The sequence below is a fragment of the Heterocephalus glaber genome, unplaced genomic scaffold (assembly GCF_053883595.1).
Source record: "Heterocephalus glaber isolate CG9 unplaced genomic scaffold, H.glaber_assembly_v1.0 deba00001497, whole genome shotgun sequence".
In the NCBI taxonomy this organism is placed as follows: Eukaryota; Metazoa; Chordata; class Mammalia; order Rodentia; family Bathyergidae; genus Heterocephalus; species Heterocephalus glaber.
In genome coordinates, this window is record NW_028258320.1 from 17,262,748 (window position 1) to 17,290,627 (window position 27,880).

The window sequence follows — 27,880 nt, forward strand, 5'->3', positions numbered from 1 at the left end:
GGAGTGATCCAGGAGGAAGTCAGCCCTAACTGAAATTAAACTGGCCTTGGCTGGGGCTTCCGGAGGCTGGGAGGTGAGCACACAGGGCTCAAAAAAGTCTGCTCTCCACTCTGAGGTTTTCCATTTGAAAGATTCCAATTTTTTGGTTAAAGTTTCTACTTTCCAACACAATTTATTCTACTAAGTGCTGGCCTTCAGAAATAACCCAGGCAGATGAAAAAGCAATGTATACTACGATGTTTCCATCATTCCCCTAAAATGGCAGGAAACCCTCAGAAGGGCCCCCCCATGTTCAGAGAAACTGAAGTGGCATTGCCACTTGGCTGCGTGTTCTATGAACAGAAACCACAATGCCACAAAGGCCCTTCACAAACACGACAGTCACCCATGCCCAGAGACGAGGGAACCTCCCTGCCCTGCCCTGCCCTGCCCTGTCAGGATCCAGGCACAGCAGCAGCATGAGGAGCTGGGTTCTTAATTGCTTATTATTAAAGTGTAGACTGACTGATGAAGCTGACAGGGGGCCAGGAAAGGGAAATCCACCATTTGGGGGCCTAGCGGTACAGGGCAAGAAGGCAAGTGGCCACTTGCTGTGGAGGGTTTCAGACTTCCAGGGCGGTGCTCTCTTGGGAGCAGAGCTCTGATGGACACCCATGCACAGACCCAGAATGTCCACAGATGGGCCTGGGTCCACTTCCACGCAGCGGCTCTGAGGGGTCTGAACAGGCTGACCAGCTGCCCCCTGCACATCCAGCACCCTGATCCACTCTGTGCAGATTAACTGTAGACCCCCTGGGGGTCACCTGGGAACTTCTGGTTTGAAACCAGAAAGCAAGGGTTTAAATAAACAGCCAGACACAACTGCCAATTTCCAGAGGAGCAGTCCACCAGGGAGGGGCCAGCTGCCCTGCACCCATGAGACTCTCAGGTCAAGGGGAGAGTCAGACTGGATCCAGGACGAAGTCAGACTGGGAGTGAGGGCCTTTGCTTCTCATCCCAACTCATGCAGAACTTGAGCAAGCCACCCTTCCCCTCCGGGCCCAATGGCCTCTTCTATAAAGAGAGGGCCCAGACTTCCCTGAGTAACACTGGAACTTCAGGGCCCCAAGGGCACTGTGAAGCTAGGAGGGGGAGCAGACCACTGCCCCGATAGCACATCCTGAGTTGCCTGACCTATGCATACAGTCCCCCAACACACGACCCCTTGGGAGGAAATGGGGGACACAGGCTGTCAGAGGCAAAAGAAGCTGTGCCAGAACCCAGGTCCCTCCATGCCATGTCTGCATTCCTCCACCTGTCAGCTCGGGACAACCTCACCTGCCTCCTTCCCATCTGCCTGTGGCTTGGCACAGGGCCTTGTCAGCCATAATAAAGTCCACTCCAATGTCCACTCTGACCCCACACGTTCCCACAGTGCAGAGAAACTGTGCTTTTGCATTTCAGAGTTGTTCAACAGAGTCCCCCTCCGGCACATGCATGCACAGAGCTGGCCAAAGGCCCCTTCTATCCTGGACAAAGCTGGGACAGATCAGATCACTCTGACCGCAGGCAGGACACAGGGCCACGCTGGGACAGGCGAGGACATGTGGGGGACCTTGGAAGAAGCATTCTGACTTGCTGTCTAAAGCACACAGCAACCTGGTTGCCAAAAGCTGCAATCCTCAAACCTGAACCCTTGGGGAGCCACAGGAAATTAGAAATCTTTTCAAGTTGTCCTCTGAGATGACATCCTTTCTAACATTTCTGGTACTAAAATATCCTTTCTTTTACGAAATCCCAACCATATTAGGAAGTAGCTGGGGTTTTAAATTTTTGTTTCCTTCCTTTCTTTAAAATAGATATGTTGAACAAAATTACATATTGGCAACCCTAGAAAGGGCCTTTTCCTTTTTCAAGATTGGCCTGTGGAATCCCAAGGACTGGATGAGGAACCGTTCAGTCACTGCCTGTTCTCCACTCGCACTTCCACAAGTCTGTGGCTAGATGACCTCTAAGATCCATGCTTCTAAGTCACTTATAACCAGAACTGTAAAACAGAATTGCCTTTCCTCCTTGCAAATGATGGCACCTGAATTAAGTTGAAAGCCTCAAAAGAGGACCTCCAAATGATCCTACCCCAATGCCAGGTCTGTTGTCCTCCTCGAGCCCCGGCCCAGACAGCTGTAGTAAGAGCAAAACCACACGGTGTACCACAGGGAGACGGCCCCACAGCAGAGGGTCAATGCTGGTGATGTTCACAGGCCAAGAGGACATCAGCAGAGGCTGGGCCCAAGGACACTTTATCCTGCCTGGCTTCACAGGGGTACCCATGGCCGAGACCTGAACCTGGGCTACAGCAGCAAACAAGCAATGCCTCCTGGAAACATGAACCCCTAGCCTGGTGGGAAAGTCAGTCACTTCCTTCTTGCTGGGCCCCCAGATCTGGGTAGGGGAAGCTGACTGCATCCTGGGGAGTGTTGGGGACACTGTGCTGTGGTATGTGGGCCACACACAGGACTACTGCCCAAGCTGGGGCAGGGACCGAGAGGAGCCTTCTGGGCTGGACACCGGCATGACTGTGACTCCGCCCACCATCACTCCCCACTCAGATGGGCAGAATGACAATCACACAGTGTGAGGTATGCGGCCCCTCCTCTACCCACCCCCACCCCCCCAGTACACCAGGGCCATTATCATCCCATGGTACAGGCAAAGAATCTGGGCAGCCGATGCTTTGGGGAGAGCCTTAATCCCAGGTGCTCCCATGGTCAAGCCTGATCTCTCATCCCTGTGCTATCCCAGGGAAGTTTCAGAAATCCCTACTATAAAAATATTTTCATCAAACACAAGCACCATGAGAAGGAAAAACACAGGCCACTATTGTTCATGAATATAAATACAAAAATGCTCAACAAAACACAAGCAAACCAAATCCAACAACATAAAAAAGTACAACATCATGATTTAAGATGCATTTATCCCAGGAATTCAAGGCTGGTTTAACATCTGAAAATCAAATTAATGTAATATGCTGTAATCCAATAAAATGAATTGTAAAAATTATGTGACTGGGTGAGATCCACCTGCATGACGGAGGATAATCTGCTTTACTCAAAGTCGACTAACTTAAGTATTAATCTCAACTAAAAAATACTTTAACAGAAATATCTAGACTAATGTTTGACTATATCTCTGGGTACTGTGGCTGAGCCAAGCAGATACATAAAATTGGCCACCACTAAGAGACCTAAATCTTCATGGCCATAGAGGAGGCACCACACTAAAGTGCAAGCAACAAAGAAAAAACTGATGTTGGGCTTATCAAAATCAAAATCTTTCGTTCATCAAATGACTTTGGGGGGGGGTTACCGGCAATTGAACTCGGGACCTTGTGCTTGCAAGGTGGGTGGCGGAATCACTTACCTAAATCCCCGGCCCTCCAAATGACATTATTAAGCTAGTGAAGATCACTCACAGAATGGGGAGAAATTCTGCAAATGAATAATCTGATGAGAGACATGTCCAAAAAACATAAGAACATCTAAACTATACAAAGAGTGTTTATGAATCCGTAATAAAAAGACAATAAGAACAACTAAAAGTGGGCAATTCTCCCAATGGCAACACATAATTCTCCAATAAAGATACAAGAATGGCCAACAAACTCATAAAAAGATGCTGGACATGATTAGTCAAGAGAGAAATGTAGGGCCAGGGGTTTAGCTCAGTGGTTCTGGTGCCTGCTGCGCAAGCACAAGGTCCCAAGTTTGATCCCCGGTACCAAAAAAAAAAAAAAGAGGGAAATGTAAACCAAAACCATGATGCATTACCATTTCACACCCAATAATGTGGCAAGAACCAAAAAGAAAGATGGTAACCAGGGTCTGCAAGAACAAAGAGAACTGAGAACTTCCACACATTGCTGGTAGGAATGGAAAACAGAGTAGCCACTCTGGAAAACAAACTGGAAAGCAAATTCTCAAAGGTTAAATTTACAACTGCCATGTGATCCAGCAAGTCCACTCCTAGGTTGAAATGTTATGATGTATGCTTTTCGGTTTCCATACACAGCTCCTGGCTTGTAACTCCCTCCCTAAGGTGGCCATAGAAACGAGAGCTTCTTCCCCAAGGGCTGTAGAATGTCTATAAACTTCCCATAATGAAATTCCCTAGCCTACCCTTGATAGACAGCAGGTGATACAACCCCCCACATGTAGAGGGGCCTTGCCTGCCCTGTTCCCTGGAGGGAGGAAAGTCGCACAGAGGCCAGGGAGAATGGTGGACAGACAGGCCTCACCGGGTGTCCCCACCCACCTAGCAGCAATCACACCTGCACAATGAAGTCACCAAAAAGCCCAAGAGGAGAGGGTGCAGAGTTTGCAGGGTGGAGGTGGCTCCTGGCAGGAGGTGCACCCCTCCTCTCAGTTCTCACCCTGCACATCTCCTCTTCGGCATCCTTTAAAATACCCTTTATAATAAGCTAGTATGATAAGTGTTTCCCTGAGTCCTGTGAGCCGCTTCAGCAAATTAACTGAGCCTAAGGAGGGGGTTATGGGGATCCCTACTTATAGCCTGTTGATCTGAAGCATGGGTAAAACCATCTGGGGCTTGCAGCTGGCATCTGAAGGGTGAGGGGTGCTGTTGTGGGGACTGAACCCTCAAGCTGGGGGGTGTGGCAGCATCTCCAGGTGGAAAGGACCAGAACTGAATGGGAGTAAGGGACACCCACCCAGCCTATGTCGGCTGCTGAAGCATAGCTTGCTTGGTAGGTGGGGAGAAGTCCCCACAACTGCTGTCTCATGTGAACTGCTGTGCTGTGAGCACAGAGGAGAAACACCAGATAATGCCTTTCCTATTACACAGGCAGACCCCCAGGGGAAGTAAAAACATGCCCACACAAAACATAGACACAAAGGTTCATGGCTGCCTTTGTGCAACACCCAAGAAATGGAAACCACCCAAATGTCCCTGAGCTAGAGAGGCACTGAACAGAACGTGTCATGTCCATTCAGAAGATTAGTCAGCAATAAAAAGGAATGAAGTACTGATGCATGCCCCAGCAGATGAACCCTTAAAACACAATGCCAAAGGACCACATATTATGATTCCACCTACATGAAATGCATTCAATATGTCCTGCAGTCTCCATAGAAACCCAAATAGAACAGGCAAATCCATGGAGACTGAAAGTAGATCTATAGTTGTCAGAGGCTGGGAGAAGGGAAATGACTACCATTGGATGTGAGGTTTCTTTTGAGGGTGATGAAAATGTTTTAAACTTGATGGTAGTGATGGCTCCACAATACTGAATGTACTAAAACACATGGAACTATAACTTTTTTCTTTTGCATACTGGGGATTGACAAGCACTCTACCATTCAGCGACATCCCTAACCCTGTATTGTTTGTTTGTTTGTTTGTTTGGTTTTTGAGATAGGGTCTCATTTTGTAGTTTAGGCTGGCCTTGAACTCACAATGTAGCCCAGGCTGGCCTCAAATTCACAGTAATCCTCCTGCCTCAGCCACCCTAGTGCTGGGATTACAGGTATGCACCAGCATGCCTGGCTAGCCCTGTATACAAGTGCATTGTGTGGAATGTGAGTTGCATCTCAATGAAGCTGTTGTTACAGAGAGAGAGGATGAGACACTAGTGCCACAGGCCCCCAGCCAAGAGCAACAGCATCTGGGATCCATCAGTATCCAGTCCTGCCATCAAGAATGCTGCCCCGGGCTCAGCCATACCAAGTCTGCCAGAGAAGTCTCAGGCTCACTAAAGTTGGGGACCCTTATATAGGTCTGTGGTTCTCAACCTTGGAAGTGCATTAGTCACCTATGCAGCTTTTTGTTTTGTTTTGTTTTTATTTTTGAGACAGGATCTCACTGTGTAGCTCAGGCTGGCCTTGAACTCACTGTGGAGCCCACGCTGGCCTCAAAACTTGAAGTGATCCTCCTGCCTCAGCCTGCTGAGTGCTGGGATTACAGCCACGGGCCACCCCCCCCCCCCACCAAGGAAGCTTTAAAAACAAGACCCATGAGCCTGCCCCACAGCAGACCCAGCAGATCAGACTCTGGGAATGGTGCTCAGGCAGGGAATGCACTGAACACCAGGTTAACTTCATGGGCAGGCAGGGTGAGAACAGGACACCAGGAGCTATCTCAGGCCTTTGCACTTAAATTTGACCCACACTCAGCTCCTGGGGCCACCTGGTGGCCACACTGGGTCTTGACTCAAATCTGCCTCTGGACCCATTAGGGGCCCAGGAATGGGGCTGAGGGATTCCCAACTTTCTACAGAAAAGTCTGCACCACCTTGGCCTCGAGTGGAGTGGGTGGCCTGGTGGGGGTGGTGAAGGTCCTCAACTGGTTCAGCCTCCTCCTTCCCACTAAAAACAGTCTGTACTGCCTCAGCTGCGGCCACACCACCCTCCCACCCTCCTGCCCTCTGCTCAGAGTAGGGCCAGCTGACCCTCCAGCCTCCTCCCTAAGGACCTCTGATGAAACTGCAGGTACCAGGCCATCTTCACTCCCTCCAAACTCATTCTGCACCTTCAGCCTCCTGGCCTTAGCTCCTGAAGCCCCTCAGGCCTAGACAGCCTCCTTGGCTCTCTTCTGTCAGGACTGTTTCAGGCCAGCTTCATGGCACTCCACACACCACACCACACCACACCACACCCCCCGCCCCCAGCTCAGCCTGCAATGCTCTCTGCTCCCTGCTGTGTGCACCAGGAGGGAGGCCCTGTCAGCTGTGGAATGCAAAGAAAAGGCCTCTGCCCAGGCCTGGCCAGCATGGTGGGGGTTATGGTGCTTTGAAGCACTTTTTCCACTTCCTGAGCCTCCAACTGCAAACAGGAAGTTTCAGTTCTGTACTCTCTTGGCTCCGTGCTGCCACCTGGTGGCAACATACAAGACCACAGTGAGTGGGAGGCAGGCCACAGTCAACTATAGGCTCCAGAGAAAGGAAACTACCTTTCCAAGAGCACAAAGCTCCTTAGGACCTCCCCTCTGGACATATGGCTGCCTTTTACTAGACAAACGCCTCTCCCAGCCGACCTCTGATCTTGGACACAGTCTGGCCCCCATCCCTTGCCTACCTCCAGCTAGGCACCACCCTTTGCCACCACCTGGGCTAGACCCCTGGTCATGAGCAAAGGCTGCCAGGATGCATCATTCCACCGATGGATGCCGGCCTGCATGCTGAACATGGGCTGGTGTGCGGCAGGCTGCCTTCCTGCAAGGGCCACAGGCAAAAGCTGTCCCCGAGAACCACTAGGCAGCAGCAGAGAACACAGATGGGCACACACTGCCCTCTCTCGTCACCCTGGGAGTGCTACGTCACCCTACCCACCCGCTCCCCAGCACCCCCTCTGTCATGCCGGCCAACCAAATTCACAGGGCCAGAGAAGAGCAGAAGTGGGCAGGCCAGCAGCTCCACCCACAGACCTGAGACACAAACTCCAAGGGCCACACCAACTCCAGGCGGGGGAGGGGACAAGGGTGACAGAGCAAGGAGCGGGGACCAGGGCAGACAACAGGGCACACTCTTTCCAGGTAGGCTCAAAACCCATATTTTTACATGAAATCTGGGCCATTATGAAAATCATATTTTTTACAACTGAGTTATTCAAAAGTAACTTTTAACTGAACAAACCCAAAAAGTCCAAATGGGGCCAGGCTACTCCCAGAGCAGCACAGGCCTTCTGTGTCCTGGGGATGGGGCAGCATCACCTGTTCAATATTGAACTGCATCCCTGCTGACTGTCAATCAGCTGCTCCCAGGGCCTGAGGCCCCAGAAACCCACCTGACTCCTGCTCAGGACACTAGGTTCCCATGATCCACAAACTAGAGGGCACCACCTGGCACTACAGGGCTCTCAGGTGTTCATACTGATTGGCCACATCCTTGCTTGGTCCCAGGGCAACACCAGGTATGAAGCACATTTTGCATCACCCTGCCCACATCTTGTGCAGAAACAGGTGGGAGTGCTTTGGGCCAGGAACATTTCCATTTCAGAGATCACCTCCACTTCCCAGAGGTGGAAAGTGACCAAGAGCAATGGAGGGGGCCATGGGACCCCTGGCCACCTCAAACTCACACCAACCACAGCCTGGGCAGGGCACATCTGCAACGCACCTGGACAGGGTGGGGCTCACCTGGCGGTAGGTGCAGATGATGATTTCCCGCAGGTGGTAGTGCATGGGTGTCATGGTCTCGCTGACTGTGTCCAGTGCTGCGTCCACCTCCTTCTTCACACGGTGCCCGTCGGGCAGCAGCTGCACCACCTTCATCACTACCTATAGCAAGAGGAGGGGGATGAGTGGCCAGGAAGCCACTGGGGGTCAGTAAGGGGGCAAGGGGTTCCTGGACATCTCCCAGGCTGGGCCCCCAATGTGCTTTTTATTTCTTTCATTGCTAAGATTTTACTGGTGACACAGACATTTCCAGTTGTACACAATTCTTAATGTACAACTGAAAATCTTAAGCACATACTGCAACTTTTTCAGTTATTCCAGTGACTTTCAAGCTCCAAACCTGGAGGCAAATCTTCCCAAAAAGGTTGTCATGGGCTAATACTGGTGAGTGTGGATAAGCTATTGCCTAAGTACCATGCAATTCATAATCTATGGTCACATATGCTACATACTTGAGTTTCCAATCTTTCACAGCACTCTACCAAAGTTACCAGGAAAACAGGGACCCTTGACCTAAGTTGTCAGAGGATAAGTAGTCCTGCCAGGGGGGCCCAGGTGCAAGGAGTGGAAGCACTTCTACTACACAACATGAGAGTGTTAACACTTAAAAGTGTTCAAGGGCCAGGGATTTAGCTCAGTGGTGCCACCGCCTACCTTGAAAGCACAAGGTCCTGAATTCGATCCCCGGCACCAAAAAAAAAAAGTGTTCAAGACATAATAAATGCATGAGTGTGATTCCAATTGCTGTCTCGTATGCTTTGTGTGGTGGATATGAAACAACCCCATAAAGCAAGACCCTGTGAGGCCAACCCAAGGCATTTATTCCTTCTCCAGAAGAAACCTGACTTCAGATGAACCCTCACCCAGCTCTATACAAGGAGGGGCTGCCACATGGTGGAGCTGGGGAGGTGAGACGTGACAAAGCCATGCTGGGGTCCTCCCAGCCCTCCGCCCTCAACGCTATGGGGACCCCCGGCTCTAGGCAGCCCAGCATGGCCTGATATAAGCGTCCCTGGGAAAACAGAAGCCCGTGTGGCACATGGGCAGGGTTTTTCCCTCAACCCTCCCAACCATGCCCTTTGGATTCTGCCTACATTGCATTCTCCACAGCTCCATCGGGTGACTTCACTCAGCCCTGCCTGGGGCCAGAGAGGCCTTAGGGAAGTATAAACCTGAGCATGTCACATCCATGTCATTCCTGGGCGTCTCTCTCCCAGTGGCTCCCTCCCATTCTGTGTAAAATCCAGACCTTCCCTGGGTCTACCAGCCCCCATATCGCCTCACCCCTGCGCCCTCCCAGAGCCCACCCAATACCCTGCTCTGTCCTTCCAGAGCCCACAGCCACCTTCTCATACTGAGCTGGTCTTCACGTCTGTGCCCACTGGGCAGGAGCTGTCTACACCACCTGCTGGTTACCCATAATCCTCCACACAGGAAGGAAGCAGATACCTGGCTGACCAGCCCCCTTCGCATGCATGCCGGGCCCCACCCCAGGGAGGGCTGACCCACCGGGGCCTTTTCTCAAGGCTGGCAGTCTTGGAGTGGCGGCCAGGTGGGAGGCAAGAACCCAGCAGCCTAGGGCCGGGGATTTAGCTCAGCGGCACAGTGCCTGCCTGGCAAGCGCAAGGTCCTGAGTTCAATCCCTGGTACCAAAAAAAAGGAAAAAGAAAAGAACCCAGCACCCTGAAGGGCACGAGTGGCTGGTCCAGCTTGGGGTGTGGGAGTGGGAGTGGGAGTGGAAGGGGGTGGGAGGGGGAGGGGGAGGGGGAGGGGCAGGGCCCACCCACGCACCCAGACTGGACTCTGTGCAGGTCTCGTGGAGGAAAGCTGTGAAATCCTGAAATCCAACTCCTAGCCTCTAACGTGAAGCTGCTCCCCCTCTGAATTCTGCATCTCTGTGCCCTTCACCACCACGGAGCCAGAAACCTGGGGTCAGCCTGAGTGTACTCCCTGCCCCATGTTCAGGGGCCTCCAAGACCTTTCACACCACTGCCCCCTCCTCTCGGCTCCTGCCTCCCTCCTTCCCAGCCCTCTACTCCACGCGACTGCCCGCCGGAGCCCCTGGATGGACAGCCTCATCACAACCTCATCTGCTGCCTTGTTGGCCTCAAGGTCAAGGTCAAACACCTGGTGTGACCCTACAGGGCCCTCACAATCCGGGTCCCTCTCAGCCCCCTTCTATTCCAGCCAATCACAGCCTTGCCCAGCTCCCAAGCCTTCCCAGAGCCCTTCTGCACACTTGGCCCCCCGCCCTCCCACCTCCCCAGCACACTCTCGAATCTTTAACTTTGAAGGAATTGGACTTGTCTGGTTTTGCTTTTGTTGCCTGAGTTTTGTTTTCTTATATCCAAGAAATCACTGTCAAGTCCAAAGTCATAGAGCTCTTCTGCATCTCATTCTAACATCTCTGTAGGGTTAACTCTTACATTCAGATGTTTGACCCATTTTGAGTTAGTTTTTGGGTGTGGTGTAGGGTAAGGGTCTAATTTATGCTAGAAGTGTATACAAGTGCCATCCTCTCCTGTGCTGGGCCCCCCAGGAGCACCCTGGGCCCTTAGAACTGATGACAGTGGTCACCAGGAACTGGGAGGAGGAGGAGTAATGGGGAGTTATTGTTTAATGGCTACAAGATTTCTGTTTTACAAGATGAGTTAGAAGGAGGCCTGGCTGTAATCCCAGCACTCAGCAGGCTGAGGCAGGAGGATTGGTGCGAGTTTGAGGAGCCACATGGAGGTCAGGGCAATAGAACTGCAGGGAGGGAAGGCCAGGGACACACAGCACAGTTGGCCAGGTGGGCAGCAGCTGACCCTGATGTTACTGCCAGCCAGCCACATGCCAACTCTGTGGGGATGTGCCACCTCCTCACAGGGTGTCTGAGATGACGTAAGTGCATGACACACAATGAGTGAACGTGAAAGGGTGGTAGCCGTCCAGCCAACGCCCTGATCTGGAACAGAGGTGCAGGAAGGGTAGCATGGGCTGGGCCCTCATGCAAGGGCTCCAACCACAGCTGGGTCCCAGGTGCACATTACCCCAGGACACCCAGCAGCCAGGCCAGGTGGGGACGACAGTCTAGCCCCCATCTCCTGTGGCCATCAGCCAGGGCCCCAGAGCCATGCTGACCCCAGCCTTGGCTTGCTCATCCATGAAACAGGAACAGGAGGCACTGACGACAAGGTGGACGGGGTGCCTGTGTTGGGAAGAGCTCTGAGGACTCCCAGACCTGCTGCAGCTCTGCCCCCCTCCCCAGGCGCACCCCACCCTCCCACAGGACACACTCACCTGAAACTCGCCTTTGGTAAACTTGGCATCAGGCACGCTCACGAGCTCTTCCTCACCCACCTCGGGGCAGCCCTGGGGAGGACAGCTGTGGGCCAGGAGCCTCTCCCTGGGCACTGCCTCTGCCACCCACATCCTCCCACCACCCAGTGGCCCCCAGGCCCCAGTGCCCACCCTGCCTGGGCAGATCCCAGTCCTCACGTGGGAGCCACACATACTCGGATGCGCCAGAAGGCCAGCACAGCCACCACCATAGCAGTTGTGGTCCGGCCCTGTCCGCTGAGGCAGCTGAACACAAAGCCAGTGCCAGTGTCCTTGGCAAGGGCAGCCCGCAGGGCCTCCAGCAGCTTGTCAAAGTCCTGGGGGTGAGGCCACAGTCTGAGTCTGGACACACACATGTATGCGAGCCAGGAGCTGTCCCTGCATCCCTCCATGAGCAAGGGCCCTGAGCTCAGATGGCCGCTCCAACAGGGCTCAGCCACCAGGGGGCAGCATACCACAAGCACGGATGCAAGCCTCGTGTAGTTACAGAAGAGTATGCACAGGCACCGAGTGACTCCTGCACATCACAGACCTGGCACACACACCACACCGGGGGATCCGCATGCCTTCAAGACATGCAAACTACAGACAGCTGGAAAGATGCATCTGTCACAAATGTGCAGCCACCACATGAAAACACCCCAATCACACACTGGCATGCCACAACAGCCTTCCCACAAGCCCACACACCACACAAGCCCCTAAAGACCCCTTTCTACACACAGGCCAGTAAGACCAGAGAAGCATCACAATCCTGTGAGAAACACTCATCAGATCTACATGCACCCTCCATAATGCAACACTCCACACTCATTCCCTCAGCAGACACACTGTGCGCGCGCATACACACACACAGCTGGAAGGATGGGAATGAACCTCTTGAGACACATGATGCCATGGTTCCCCTGGCACCAGAGCACAGCTGGGCTGGTCTCCCCTCCCTAAACCCAGGCCCAGGGGAGGCAGGGGGTGCCTCCTGCCCTCCGCCCTCACCTCCTCTCTAGGGGCACAGAAGTCCATTAGGGGGACACGGTGGTAGGTGAGGCCGGGGCAGGCCCCACGGCGCTGGCTGAAGATCTCCTGCATGGTGAGGCACGTCTGGAACCTGGGGGGCAGTGGGCCCTTTGTGTCGGAGGGTGGCTTGCTCAGGTGGGCCTTCAGCTGGGCCTCCGTGGCCTGGGAAAGGGAGGGATGGAGGGCAGAGGCCAGAGCCTGCTGTGGCTATGACCAGTCCCAGTATCCAGGCCCATCCTTGCCCCACAGAGCCTCAGGGGTCATAATCCCCCAGAGCCATGGAGGAGGAGCCCCAAATCAGCCCCTCAGACTGCACCCTCCGGCCTCAGTTCCCCTTCCATCCAGCAGGAGCATGGGGTCTCCTGAAGACCCTGCCAGGGCACATCAGAAGGCCTCCAAGGCAGGGCCAGGAAGTCTCACCTCCAACTGGGCGGGGGTCATGGGGGAACCAGGCAGCCGCAGGCTTCGAGTGTGACCATCACACTCCAGCACGGCGTCCTCCCGCAAGTTGACCCAGACCACCTGCTGCAGCTTCCTTTTGGCATCGGTCAGGTAGGTCAGGATGGTGCCCAGGGCCTATGAGACAGAGGGACCATCAGGGAAAGTACCCAGCCCTTCCCCACCCTCCTGCATGCCCCCTACCCCAGGTGCAGTCACCTTGGCACTAGGCTGGGCCATGCCATAGATGGGCATGCGGGGCACACGCCGGAAGTTGGCCACGTCCATCTCTCTGACAGTGCTGAGCGCATCCGGGGACACAAGGTCATCTGCCTCCTGTGGGGAGGGCACTGAGTCTGGGACCCACAGCAGCCAAAGGCAGCCACAGAGGGTTCAGACCCTGCCGGTGAGGGTGGGGCCAGCACCTGACAGTTTACAGAGCCCCATCAGCACCCCAGAGAGGATAAGAGGAGACTGAGGCTCAAAGATAAAAGGCTGGAAGCAAAGACCCCACAGCCCAGCTCTCCTGACTCCCTGCCAAAATGCTTGACTTTTAGGCAGAAGAGGAGGTACTAAAATGGTGGCCAAAGCCACAGAGGCTTCTTGGGCCAGCACTGACCATGCCTGCCCCACCCTCCAGGAATCCAGGGTTCAGGGATCCCCAGGCCCAACCACGCCCACCCCGGCTTCCCAGACCGCTGGTCATACTCACCAGGGAGCCCTGGGCAAGGAGGTCCCTGGGAGCCACAGGCCCCGCCAAGCTCAGAGTCATAGGCAGGCGGTACAGCTCGGGATGGGCGCACAGCCAGCGGCTGAAACTGAGGGCAAAGGCCAGGGGGTACTGCAGCCAGAGCCAGAGAGAGATGGGGCGTTCAGGGGTGGGGGCTATCCTGAACTCTCCCTGCCCGCCCCATGGAGAAGACCGCCAGGAGACACCAGCATGGTCCAGGGAAGGACTGAGGGGTGGGTGACAGACCAGGACATCCGCTCCCCTGGCTAAGGGGACAGGAGGAAGGGCCGGGGCCTGCCAGACAAGTCCGGCTCAGGGCCCACCTTCCATCTGGGTCTCTCCTTGTCCCTCCCAACTCACCCACACCCATCTTCCTGGGGGCCCAGCACTCATCCCCACTCTCCTCCCCAGCTCCATGGCGTCCCTATCACCTTGTGGGGTGTGGGGTAGGCCTAGAGGAGCCCTGGGAGGAGGAGGCATGGGTCTGTGCCCCCCAGCCCCACCTGCTCATGCAGATAGTAGCTGAACAGGATCAGGTAGAAGTAGCGCTCCAGGCTCCGCAGCGCCCTCTGCCGGGCAACATGCTGCCCGCTGCTTCCCTGAGAAAGGGAAGGGAAGGAGGGCAGGGAGTTAAAACAGGGCTTCGCAGGCTGCCCCCTGCATGCCTGAAAGAGTAGGATTTGAGCCTGGGAAATCCCAGAGGACAGGGTCCCCCTCTTCTTCCAAGCGTCCAACTCTATCCTGTTGCGGTGGTTAGTCAGTGACGCGGGGAGATCTCTGGAGACCAAACCAGGTGCTGCGGCTCTGGTGCAGGGACCACCACCCCACCCCACCCCACCTCTGGGCAGGTGGGGGAGGGGGGCTCCCTCGCTTTGCCCCAACGGCACCCCCATGCCATGTTCTGCACCTCCTGTGTTAGGAAGCAAGTGTGCAAACCCTTTTTCTGAAGGGAAACCCTCCTGTAGGAACGAGGGACCCCACAGCCCACTGGAAATCAGAGACCCTCACAATGGCACTGGGGAGGGCGTTAATATTACCCCTAATTTACAGAGTGGAAAGGGAAATTCAGAGAAATACAGTGACTTCCTCCAAATCACACACCAGATGGCAAACAGGGCTGGTGCCTCTCTTCTACTGATGCCCTGCAATCCTCTGGGTAGGGGGGTGTCATAGCGAATCCCACAGGCCCTTCCTCAGCCCTCGGCTCTCACAGTCCTCCTGCAGGGTCAGCAGCCTTTGGACAGCAAGTCAGATTCAAACTGGCCCAAAAGAAAGTCATGCCTTCTGATGAAGTTGTACCCCAACTTGAGGGATCCCCACCAGGGGTTGGCAAGCATGTCCTATAAGAGGCTAGCAGTGAATGCACTAGGTGTGCAGCCTACTCATCTCCACTGATGCAGGAGAGACAACACATGCGTGCACGGTGCACAGGCAAGGCCTCGCTCCCATAACTCACTCCCAAGGACAGGTGGTGACCTGGGTGTGGCCCATGAGCCCTGCTCTGCTAACCTCTAATCTGGGCTAAGGGGGAAACCTCGAAAATACAGAAGCCTTCATTTTCATGAAGATGCTCAAAGCAAAAAGTACTTACACTGATGAGGACCATGAAGCAACTCCACTGTCAACGAGAGGTCTGCTTACTAACTCCCAGCAGGTGACACTGCAGCGACACCTGCCTTGTGCTCTCTCCCAAGTATGTCGTGTGTCTCACCTCACCTAGCCCCACAGCAGCCCCACAAACTACTTATTATTGGCCCCACTTCACGACTGGGGAAATGGAGGCACAGAGTGGTGGAGCGGTTCCCAGGTCTGCACCCCTATCCATGGCAGGGCGAGGGCCAGAACCCAAGCAGCTGGCCCAGGCCCTGCTCTTCATTTATTAGGCTGGTGCTGCCTGAACCGTGTCAGGGTTTAAGTTACACGACCGTTAGAAATCTCAGGGACAAAAATCAGGCATCCACATGGGAGCACACTGCTGTGAAGTTAAAGCAAGCAGGATGTGAACCATGCGCTGGGGCAGCCTCTGCCGGAGAATCAGAAATACACAAGATGAAGCAAACCAGTTCCAGATGCCTGCACAGCTGTGCTGGGATTATGGGCAATTTCTTTTCCTTTCTGCTCTAAATTCTCAATTTTCCATCACAGAATACTGCTTTTAAGATATTTTTAAAAGGAATTTGAGGGAAGAGGCTCTGTGGGCTTCACTTCTTTCCACACACTGTGTACACACTATGTCGAACCAACCTCATGCCCCAGAGCTGGGGATGGGGTCTTCCTGGAGCCTAGAGCCCAGCACTCTGCCTGAGCAGTGCACTGGACCAACAGCTGCTAGTTTGAATCGTGAAAATTAAATAAGGGTTTGGTCCCCAGGCAGTCCTCATAGCAGACAGTGGGTCCTCTAAGGAGTGGGGCTGGAAGCCCTCAGGTCACTGGAATGAACCCCCAAAGGGACACTGGGCCCTCAGCCTCTTTCTCTTCCTCTCCTTTTGCTTCCTGGCCACAGGGTGAGTGGGCTCACTCTGCCACACACAGCTGCCATGATGTGCTGCCCTTGCCCCAAGGCAACAGGGGCCAATCAATCCTGGACAAAACTCTCCAAGACGATGAGCCAAAACAAACCTTTTCTCTGTATAAGTTCATTACCTCCAATATTTCGTTATAGTCACAAGAAGCTGACTATAGTCAAAGGAAACATGAATGATCTGGGAAAGATCTGAATCTAGGGGCCCTGGCAACCCTGGCCAGCAGCCCCTTCCTCCATCCTGTTTATTCTGCCACCAAGGGACATGGACAGGGAAAGTAAACTTGCCCTCTTCCCTGTCCTTCTTGCAGGCCCAGAACCCTGCCTCCCTCCCTCTGGAAATTGCTCTTCTTGTGGGAAACGCAGCAGCCAGGAGAAGACCAGCTGAAAGAAGTCAGCTGAAGCCCTAACAAAGTCAAGCTGAGCAGCTCACACGAGGCAGAGGCAGAGAGGCAGAGGCTCTCGGGCTGACCTCCCGGCCTCACCTGCGCTCTGCTCACCGGCCGGTCACCTGCCAGCTTCCTCTGGTTCGCCAGGGCCTCCTCCTTCAGATCATGCAATTCAGCACAGGCAGCAATGGCTCTGTCCACCTGGGACCAGGCACAGGGCAGGGAGGAGGGAAACGAGAGACGGAGAGTGGAGGGTCAAGGAAAGACGGTGGGAGAGAAAAAGAAAAGGAAAGAGAGGAATTGGCAGAGAGCGGCTCTGGGGAGGGCATCACCAAGGAAGAGGAATGATGTCCCCACCAGTGCAGGAGGGACCCACCTCACTCACCTCCTCCACCATCCTCCTTCCCTGGGGCACCGTGTGCAGAAAGCTCTGGACCACCTGGAACTGCTCCATGGGCAGGGACTTGGTCTTCGGGGGGCCGGACCTGACAAGGCAGGGGAGCAGCAGTTAATCAGGGCTCCCAAAGGCCTCTGGGGCAGCCTCATGTCCGCTCCCTCCCACCTGTATGGGCCCCTGGGAAGCAGCAAACCACAGATTCCTTCTGAGCCCCACTGAGGGAAGCAAGGGGCACTGCCCCCACTAGGAAAACTGAGGCCCAGAGGGCTCAAGTGCCTCTCTCCAGGTCACACAGCCAATCTGTGGCAAGCCTGGAACTGAGCTCCCAATTCTGGATCTGGGCTCTTGGATGCGTCCTCAGCACCCCAGGGCAGAGCCAGCCTGTCTTCCCCTCATCCCCACAGCCCCGTGGGACTCCGGGGCCCGACCACTCACTCTGCCTGTGAGGTGCTCCCCCTGTGGTGAAACAGCACGAGGGTGCCCAGGACCATGCCCAGGTTGGTCCTGCCCACACCCGAATGGCAGCTGAAGAGGAGGGTGGGGGCAGACCCGTGGGCATCTCGGAGACGAAGCAGGCTGGGGGTCTCCTGGGAAAAGACCGGGAACATCAGGCAGCAGCGCGACCCTCAACCCTGAGGCTGAGGACCAAGTCAAGGAAGGGGCTATGACATCAGCACACCCTGTCCCACAGCTGCAGGAAGCTGGGCTCTGACAAGCGACTCAGCCTCTGGTATCAAAACCACACCCAGACCTGCTCCAAGTGCCCCCAGGAGCACAGGCACTGGCTCTGCACGGGCCTTGGAGGACCGCCAGGAGCAGGCGTGAGGCTGCTGTGTGTGGGGTCTGAAAGCCAGAGCCGCTCAGAGGCCACTGTGCCTGTCCTGAACACCTGGTGTGCGACGCAAAGTAAATAAGGCAGCACCCTAGTGGTGGCACAGACCTGTAATCCCAGCAATGCGGGAGGCCGAGGATCGAAAATTCCAGGCCAACCTGGACAACTCAGCAACTTAGAGAGGCCCTGTCTCAAAATAAAACAAAGGACTGGAGATGTAGCTCAATGTGAAGACCCTGGGTTCAATCTCCAGTACCACAAAAAAGTAAGAATAAATAAGACAGCACCCTGGGACAGGAAGGCCTCTAGGACTCAGTAAATACCAAGTAGAGTCTGTGGAGTAAGAATCACTAGTGCTGCTAAAGAAATGAGGAACTTGGGGTCCAGAGAGGCAAGGTGATTTCTCCAAGGCCACACAGCCAAGTCTTGGCTAACCCGGCCTCGGGGATCAGGGATGGACTCTGCTATTGGAGGGTGTGCAAATGCACACTGGCACACAGATGCACACACAGACACACACTCGAGGAGTACACAGACACCACAGAGGGACACAGACACCATCAAACATCCAACACACCAAACCCCGTACCACCCCAGAACGAGGCCCTCCCGGGAAAGGCAGTTGCAACACCCTGAGCGTTTCCAGGGTCACAGCCTCTGCCCTACTCACCCGAAGGACGCTGACAAAGGCGTCAAACTGGGCTTCCAGGGGGGCCCCTTGTTCTGGCAGGGCCAGGCGGTGGTACCTGCCAGGGGAGGGGAGCAACCCATCAGGCAGGTACCCACCCCCCTTCCCCCTCCATGGGAGGTGGGATGGCTTGAGGCTGGCCCAACCACAGACAGGGAAACTGAGGCTGCTGCTGGCGAGCAGCCCAGAGGGGACCCCAGCCAGCCCCGAGGTACCTGTAGGCGGGCTGGAGGAAGAGAGGCCGCTTGTACACCTCCTCAGTCACATGCACGTCGTCCTCACCCCAGATGGCCACGGCACAGGGCTGCCCCCGCAGGTCCTCCGTGTCATGGTACACGTAGTACGTGTTCGTGCTCAGCTGGGCAAAGTCTTGGATCTAGGGGGAAGTATGGGGGTCAGGGGACCATGACCAGACCTTCAGGACCCAGCTGAGCTCTGGAGTGACTGGGCCACACAGAGGCCACACACAGAAGGAAGGAATCACGTAGCCAGAGCACTCTCTGGGCCCTGCCTGGGAGTCCTAGAGGGGCCAAGGGAGGCCACTGGCCTGAGGGAAGCCAGCTCCAAGGAGGCCACGCTGCTGGGCCCTGCCCATTGGGCAGCAGGAATGCATGAAGCCACCTGACCACCAGGATGGGGCGAGGCTCAGTCTACTACAAGTGGGAGCCAAGGGGGACAGAGGTCATGGATGGCTGAAAGGGAGGTGGGGAGATGGTGGTCACCAGCAGGGCTTTGGTTCCTCCCTTCGGGAGTCTCTGAGGTGCTGTGACCACCACACCTCATTTACTCTCTTCCATAGTGTGTCACCAGAGTCCGCGATGCTGTCAAGCCTCCATGTCATGGAAGGAAAGGACAGAGGAATCTCAGACCCAGACCCACAGAGCCCAGCGAGAATGATTCTTCCAGGGCCCTGCAGTACAGGAGCAATCTGGGTCCTGGGCCTCCTGGTCTAGCACTGTCCCACCCCAAAAGACCCCTGTCTAATAAGGGTGCTGAGCACCAGAAGAGCAGGGTGCAGCAGGGCCAGAGAGGGAAGCAACAGGAAGTATGTCCACTGGCAGTCCTGAGCCAGCTTTGCAGGCAGCCTCTCCTCCAAGCAGGGGAGTGTAGCCCGTTCTAGCCAGCAGGGCCCGCCCGGGGAGCGCATCTGCAGAGCTACTCTGCAAGCTGGGGCCTCAGCTCCCATCCACCCCGCCAGCCCTCACCTCTTTCCGGATGGCCAGCTCCATGCTCTCCACCCGGACCCCAGGCCCCAGGCCCTGGAGGTTCTCGTGAAGGTTCTGTTTGTCTCGAGGCGTGTAGGACACAAAGTCCTCATCAGCACGCAGGAACAGCACAGGCTCCTCCCGAACACAGAAGATGATGCACTCCTGGCAGAAGGAAGCCGTCACCACTACCTGGCAAAGGCATCACCTTCCACCCAGCTGTGCCCAGGCAGTGCCTCCTTCCTCTGGGGCCCAGCACTTGACCTGGTCCCTGCAACCTGGATGCTACCCAAGAAAGAGTCCAAACTGCTCTTGATTCCCCCAGCCGGCAGGAACCATCCCTCCTCTCAGGGCCACATTCCTTATGGTGATGGTAATTCTCACCTTTTCGCACCTTATCGGTGAATGCATCTTTTCTCTTTTGATGAACCCCCCCACCCCCAGGTGGAATCACATCCTATCCATTTTCATGCACCCACAATTCTTAGCACAGAGCCCTGGATTAATCAAATGCTTAATAAAAGTCAGCTCAAGAAATAAATGGGCACCACCACTGTTATGAATCCAGCGTCCCCCAGAAGGCTCATGGTGTTGAAGGTGTGGTTGCTAGTGGGCTTTGGAAAGGTGATTAGATCGTGACAGCTCTAAATCTACCAAGTGGGTTAATACACTGAGTCATTGGCTGAACAGGTTATAGGCAGCATGCCTCACTGGATGAAAAGGTCACTGGGAGGTGTGGCTTTTAAAGGTATACTCTGTCCCTGCCCTTTCCTCTCTGGAGCCTCTCCTCTCTGCTTCCCAGCTGCCAGAAGGTAAGCAGGTTTCCTCCACACCCCTGTTCACCATGATGTTCTGCCTCATCTCCAGCCAATAGCAATGGAACCTGCCAACCATGGACTGAAACCTCTGAAACCATGATCCAAAATAAACTTTCCCTCCTTTACATTGGTTTTCTCAGCTCTTTTGTCATAGTGATGGAAAACTGACTAACACAACCTTCATGCAATCATTCACTCACTGACCACTGATAGGCACAACAAGCTATGTGGTTGAGCTCGCCCTGGAGGAACTGCTGACCCAGACAGGCAGATGGGACATGTGCACAGCCTGCCCGATCCTGGTCCACTGCAGGCCTCTTCGCCTTAGCCCCAGGTCAACTGTGAAGCAGTGCCCAGCATCCTGCAGGCACGGTACCCCCTCAGCCCATTCTGGAGACAGCAACATCCTCCACCTAGCTCAGCCAAGGGGAGTCCTTGAAAGCACGTGCTTGGGGTCAGCTGGAGGGTTGGGGCCCTGGGCTCCCCTGTGAGCTGCACGACCTTGAGCAAGTCACTTAACCTCTCTGAGCCTCAGTTTCCTCCTCTGTAAATGAGACCAGCAGCTCCTCCCTTATAGGGTCGACATGAGGACTTAAGTGTTAGCTGTGATCATCATTTGGTAGTCCTTCCTTCCTTTTTATTTTTATTTTATTTTATGCATTTGGGAGGGGACACTGGAGACTGAACCCAGGGCTTTCACACTAAGATGCATCCCCAGCCTTTTTTTTTGAGACAGGGTTTCACTAAGTCACTAAATTGTCTAGGCTGGGCTAGAGCTCATAATCCTCCTGCCTCAGCCTCCCAGAGTGCTGGGACTGTAAGAGGGCAGTCTCTTGTTTTACATCCTGGCCCCTTGTGTCAATCTGTCAACCCCTCGCTTTCTCTGAGGCCTCACAGTGGGTGTACAAGGAACTCCTGGCCTCCACTCCCATGTCCACACAGGACAAGGCGGTAAACATTTGCCAGAATTCCCAACCATGCCACCCACAGTGACATCCTGGAAGTCAAGGCCTGGCAGAGCCTGGTCCAGGCTGCCACCTGCCCTCCCCAGATTATGGCCAGGCCCCTCCTGAGCCTCTGCCCAGATTTGGGGGGCTGGCTTGGGCAGCAACATGCTCACCTTATGTCCATCCTTCTGGAGTTTCTGCAGGATCTGCTTGAACCCCAAGAGGCTGGGCTGTCCCATGCCAAACACAGTAGGCTCTCCCCGTGCCTGCCGGAAGTTGGGGGCCCCACAGCTCCCAGAGGTGCCCAGCACATCCATCTTCTCAGTAACATCCCGAACCAGAAAGTAGTGGCCCTGGCAGGGGAGAGCCACAGGGGGTCACTCAGATGACCCAGGCATCTTGTACAGGAGGGGCTCTGTACTGGGCTCTAGGGAACAGGGTGTAGGGAACCAGGGAAGAGAAACACGATCCTGCCCTGCAGTTCCCTGCAGGCTCATGGATTAAGCAAACAAAAACCAGACAGCTGTGATAGGAATGGTGTCACAAAATGCTGAAAAAGGAAAGATGACTCCCCCTGAGGAGGCATCAGAGAAGGCTTCCTAGAGGAGGTGGCTCTCAGGCCAGGCCTTGACAGCAGGGAGGGGCAGGACTGGCCTAGGCTGTGCCTGAGGAGGAGACAGAGGAGGGGTCACAGTGTGAAGGCACCAGGAATGAGGCCAAGGACAACTGTGCTGGCCCCTTCCTATGCCCAGCTGGTTCTGAGGATGCCAGGCAGGATGAATGGATGCAGTTACTACAGAGAGAAGAGGAAAACACTGTCCGCTAATCAAGCAAAAGGAGAGGGCAGTGGAAGAGCTCACTGCAGGTCCATAAGTTGCTCTGAGTCATCTGGCGCACCTCTGCCTCCAGCAGGACCCTCAGCCATCCTGCCTGCCAGGCAGGAAGTGGGACCCAAATTCCCAGATGGGCCACAGGCTCCCAGGCCTCTTTCATGAAGTACAACTTCACGGAGTTACTCATTCGCCAAATATATTTATTCAGTAGCTGCTTGCTTCCAAATACTGTTCTAGGCCCTAGGACTGCAGTAGCAAACAAGGTAGACTTAAAATTATGAGCCCTCATGGACTTTATACTTTCTAGGAGACATCTGAAGAAAAGAAAAGTTAGCTAAGCTGGAGGTCTGAAACTTCAAAAGAGAACAAGATGGAGACTCCCACTCCAAGGAGAGCAGGGCCCAGGGTCCCTGGGGCCAACAGCCCATCTGTTTACCTGGTGCCCAAGGTGGAAAGCAAAGGTAGGCTGGGGCCAGGTAGGGGGCAGATAGGGAATAAAGAGCAGGGACAAGAGGGATGGGCCCAGGAAACTAGAGGGGAAGAGCCCAGGGATGCAAGGTAGAGTGCGCTGCATTGGCCTTTAAGAAGGGCTGAGGTAATAAGAGAGACAGAGCAGGAAGGCCAGGAAGGGGTCCCCTGACAAAGAAGGTCAGGAGGAGGGCTGAGGCTGCAAGGGCATGGCCTGGCCTCACCTGCACCAGGTAGTGCTCAGGGGTGCCATCCGAGAGCCGGCCCAGTGTGTAATGGGCCTTGAGCGGCTCGTCATGGATCTGGAACTCCTCCTTGCAGTTGTACCTGCCAGGCCACAGAAAAAACCAAGTCAGACAACTTCCACGTTAGGGTCTCCTCCACCCTCACCAGAGCCCACAGCAAGGCCACCCCATCTGCTCACATGGCTGCCTATTTGTGACACAAATAGCCCCTCATCTACCAGCAGCTACTCTCCCCTTCTTCAGACACAGAACCCAAGATTACCCACAATTGGGGTAAGGGGAATGGAGTCATCCAGCTGCAGACTACATTTCCCAGTCACCCTTGCATCTGGTCATGTGACTGAGCCCTGCCCAATGAGATGTGAGGAACATGATATAAGCAAATTCTGGGCCACATGCAAAGGGAATGCCTTCCACTTTGTCTTCTGTCTTTCTCCAGGGCCCAAATCCAGAAAGGATGGCAGAACTAACACAACCACCTCAGATCACAAGATACAAGGCACAGGCACTGGGCAGCCAAAGTAGCAGTGGGGCTGATCACAGGGCTGCCATACCAGCCTGGACATTTAAGTGAGAGATAAGTTTCCATCTTGATTAAGGCATCTTACTGGGGGTTCTACTGTTACCATGGCCTGGCCTGGATCCTGCTAAGACATTGTCATTGAATTGTTCCTCCTTCAGATTGTACCTGAAACAATCCCACACTGCCAATCGTACCACCTGGAGGTGTGGGGTATCAGAATGCAGGTATTGAGTGTGAATCCCAACCCCACCTCTTGGTAACTTGGTGGCTTTGGATAGCAGTTCCATTTCTAGGCCTTCCAAACTCCTTAGACTATGGTGAGGGCGGCATGACTCTGACATAAGTGTTCAGCCTGGGTCATAGTAAACACACATGAATATAATCACTGTTACCCAAAGAAGTTCCTTCTCCATACCAGGGCCAGATCAAACAAACCCACTGGAGAAAATCATGATTTCTGAAGACATTAGGCCAGGTAAAAAACTACATACTCAAGTACTGTAAGATGACTGTCTCAAAGCACAAAGCCGCAGGGCCAGTGACAACAATGCGTAAGACACAGACTCACAGAGTTTAGGATCTGGTGTCTGGGCCTTTATGTCAAAGGACTTCCTTTAGGAAAGGCAGGGGGCAGAATTGGTGGGTGAGAGGAGCACTAAACTAAGAATCAGGAGACCTGGTTTCCATTCTATTTCTGGGGACACAGGTGGACAAATCTCACTTTGAAACCCAGTTTTTGTATATAAATCAGTTATTGCATCTGATCTAAAAAGCGTTAGATTAGGGTTCCACGAGTCCTTCCTGCAAAGGACCTGACAGTGAATGTTTCAGGCTACATGTGGCCTCTGCTGCAGTCACTCACTTCTGCCATTGGAATGCTAAGCATCCACAGACGACATGTAGGTTGTGGGAGTGGTGGTGTTCCAATAAAACTTTATTTATATTAACAGATGAGGGACCAGATTGGCCTGTGGGATACAGTGTGCTGATCCCACTACTGGATGACCTCTAAGGACCCTTCCACCTCAAATAGTCCACACCCTGGCAATATATATGGCTCCAGGCTAGGCACACAACATTTTGAAATGGATCTTCACAGCTGGCCAGCAACTGTTCTGAGCCACACCACTTGGAGAAATATTGTTAATGTCACCTCTGCTTATGCTGATAAGGAAACTGAGGCCCAGACAGGGAAAAGGGACTTGTCCAGGGCCACAGAGCAGAGTTGCATCCAGGCCCTGGACAAGTGTTTTCCATGCTGTTCCCAAGGCCCAAACCTACTCCTGTAGGTCTCTTTCATGTGACACCTCTTTTCCTCCTCTCGTTCCAGGCACCACAGTTTATTATGATTACCCTTTCCCCAGCCCCAGGGCGAGCAGACAGGATTTATCATTTCCACCCCCTCTGGCCTCCTTACACACCCCATCTTCCACGGCTCTGCCAAACTTCTGTGTGTGCTGCATACTGAATTCACAGCTCGAGTCCTACTTCCTGCCAGCAGCAGGGGACCATGGTGGGCAGATGCCATAAAAAATGCTAGGCTCCCTGGCCCTCCAGGGGACAGATTCAATGTCCTTTCCATCTTCCTGTCCAGCTCTCAACACCCGATCTTTCCTCAGGGCAGCTCCATAGGATAGACAGGGTTTTGGGCCCCTTCAGGACCCTCTTCTTCTGGCTGCCGCCATGTGTCCAGGTCTCTCCAAACTGGCTGCCAGGACAAATCCTCCACCCCTCAGGGACTGTTTCTGAAGGACCCATTTAAGAGTATCAACTAGCAACTTCCCATTTCTTTAGCCTAAGGACCTTAAACAACCCAGTATTGACCTCAGTTTTGAGCTATAATGGCTGGCTTTGAAAGAAAAAATTCCATGAACCTAAATACATGGAATACACTTCCTTTAAAACTGTTCAATCAAAAATCATTTTCAGGGCCAGGGATTTAACTCAGTGGCACTGCACCTGCCTCGCAAGCACAAGGTCATGAGTTCGATCCCCCAAAAACAAATAATTTTCAAAAGGGTGTCCCTCCTGCCACTTTCCCTTCTCCACGCTTGCTGGCACTATGATAAGTAACATGGGCTCAGAAACCCAGGTTGCTGTGTGACTCCCTAAAAACTGCTTAATGTCTCTGGGCCTGTGTCTTCATTTATGGAACAGCAAAAGCCATTTGTAAGCACTGAGTATGTACACTACTCCACCTCCATTCAAGTCCCCAGGGCACCGTGTCTTCCAGGAACATAGGCACACTCCCCCTGCCACTCACGTGATCACAACAGGGGCAACCTTGTTGGGGATGATGGACTTAGCCTTGCTATTGTGCAGGCTTGTGGAATGGAAGGTGTGGATGCTGAATGAATGTCGGCTGTCCATTGTGCCACCACCCTGGAGACCCTCGAGGGGGGTGCCCGCTGAGACCGTCTGCTGGGCTGTGCTGGCCGTCGTACCCATAGTCAGCTGGCAGCCTCAGGACCCAAGACCTGTGGGGAGAGAGGGCATACAGTTTGGGCAGGGGTGGAAGGAGCCACCGCAGAAAGGGACCTGGCCCACCCCAACCTGCCACCTACTGCAAGCAGAGCTACCACTGCAACTCCAAACACAGGCAGGCTCAACCCAGACTCACAGAGTAACAGGCTCCCAAGGTGGCTGCCAGGTGCCTGGCCTCCTGCTGATACTTTGGGAAGTCATGGACAGAGAAAGACGCAAAGAGCAACCCCTGGCGAAAATAGGACAGTTAGGAAGGGGGTAGTCACCCACTGCACATCCAAGGTTCTGAGCAGCTGGTCCCGGCGGCTTAGACAAAGGCTAGGCCTTCCAGGCTGGAGCAAGTAGAAGATGGCAGCATAGTAGGTGGGGAGCTCCCAGGGCAGAGAGACGCACAGAGGGGAGACACACTTGGATTTAAGGGTCTGGAGGGGAACAGGATGCAAGCGGACACTCTTGAGGAGGGGAAACTTCATGAATTCACTCCTCCTCCTTCCCTGGGACCCTACTAATCTTATCACTCCAGTGTCTGTATCCATGCTTCCAAAATGAGCACACAGGAGGACATTCAAGCTATGAATTTTATAAAGTGAGGACTGAGACATCCAGCAAAGGTGAACTGTCAGCAAATCAGGCACCGAAACAAAACACCATCCAACTCCACATCAGCATCTGCACGGGATTTAGAAGGAGGCTGTGTGTCCTTAGGCTTTAGCAGTCCCCCTGTAGAGCTCTTTCCTGAGGACATGCGAAGGACACACGTGAGAAGTGGGCCACCATGGCTGGGTCGGTGACAGATGTTATTCCTAAGAACACAGCACTGGAAAGAGCCTCCAGCCACCAGGAGGGCAGGTGCTGATCACTCCAAACTGCCATGAAATGGACCCCGTGGACCAGAGCCCAAAGCCACCCAGGGAATGGAATAGCCGGAGCAGCTGCATGGCACAGACCTGTGACCATGCCACCCTCACTGTGCCTGAGGAGTCACCTCGGGGTGCTCAGAGAACTCTCTCTAAGAGAGATCCCAGATAACTTTTAGTCCCCTCTTTTTGCTCACCTGCATTTTCTGATTTTTCCCCTCTGAATAAAGTTAAAACCTATGTAAAGTTAATACGTAAATGCCTGTGTGGGCAAGAAGGCTGGGAAGACTCCGAGGTTCTGGGAGGTGGAAACAGCTCCGAGGACCAGGCATATTGGGAAGGGAGCGGCTGGGAATGCCACACAACCCTGCACAACTGACGGGCCAGCACGAGAGGGGCAACCTGCCTTGCCAGCCCCCAGCCCCTACACCTGGTGACAGCTCTGCTCTGTGCATGAGAACATAAAGACGCCCAGCAGCCTGCAGTGGGGACAATCGCTCCTGATCATCCCTTCCACACCTGCCTCCGTCCTGTGACCAGCAGGGGACAGTGGGGCCCCAGGGTCAGTCCAGTCTGCAGGCTGGCCTTACTGTACCCCGAATGGCAGCTCCAGGTCCCCCGCAGGTGCTCCCCAGGGCCCCCCCCCACCTATGCACTCAGGCTCCTTCCCAGGAGCACCCTCTCACCCTGGGGACTCTCAGAGAAAGGGAGTGACCACCACTCACTGCCCTCCCAGGACCTGCTCAAACCACTGCTGGGAGAGGTTCCTCTTCCACTGGAAAGTCCCCCATCAGCCCTGCCATCTGCGAAAACTCCCAGGCCTTGTGACCGACTCTGCCAACACGCACGCTTTGTGTTCCGGATCTTCACACCCTCTCCAATCTGAAGGCCCTGCCCCGCCGCCTTTTTTGTTTTGTTCTTTGTCTATGGTGGAAAAAATGTGCCTCTATGTTCCCAAACAGAAAAACAGGTGGCTCAGAGAGCAAGAGGGGCTCACAGGG

At 54.3% G+C, this 27,880-nt stretch overlaps 1 protein-coding gene across 12 annotated transcripts in view; it reads right to left on the reverse strand.

Annotated features, from left to right (window-relative positions):
- The window catches only part of Pald1 (phosphatase domain containing paladin 1), an 85,311-nt gene that overhangs the window by 12,547 nt on the left and 44,884 nt on the right, over positions 1-27,880 (reverse strand). For 8 of the 12 annotated variants that reach the window (XM_087184735.1, XM_087184738.1, XM_087184731.1 and 5 more), the window contains 17 exons: positions 25,802-26,015; positions 22,995-23,097; positions 21,643-21,822; positions 19,705-19,869; positions 18,711-18,875; positions 18,482-18,553; positions 17,415-17,566; positions 16,968-17,067; positions 16,679-16,783; positions 14,176-14,271; positions 13,655-13,783; positions 13,162-13,278; positions 12,925-13,080; positions 12,484-12,666; positions 11,667-11,807; positions 11,452-11,523; positions 8,131-8,271 (listed from right to left, as the gene is read on the reverse strand). In XM_087184735.1, coding sequence (XP_087040861.1) covers positions 8,131-8,271; positions 11,452-11,523; positions 11,667-11,807; positions 12,484-12,666; positions 12,925-13,080; positions 13,162-13,278; positions 13,655-13,783; positions 14,176-14,271; positions 16,679-16,783; positions 16,968-17,067; positions 17,415-17,566; positions 18,482-18,553; positions 18,711-18,875; positions 19,705-19,869; positions 21,643-21,822; positions 22,995-23,097; positions 25,802-25,986 — 2,262 coding nt within the window. In that variant the 5' untranslated portion in view covers positions 25,987-26,015. Of the gene's footprint in view, positions 1-8,130; positions 8,272-11,451; positions 11,524-11,666; positions 11,808-12,483; positions 12,667-12,924; positions 13,081-13,161; positions 13,279-13,654; positions 13,784-14,175; positions 14,272-16,678; positions 16,784-16,967; positions 17,068-17,414; positions 17,567-18,481; positions 18,558-18,710; positions 18,876-19,704; positions 19,870-21,642; positions 21,823-22,994; positions 23,098-25,801; positions 26,016-26,158; positions 27,477-27,880 lie in introns of those variants that run through there. The other 4 variants (XM_087184737.1, XM_021259556.2, XM_004846209.4 and 1 more) reach the window with 4 other exon arrangements.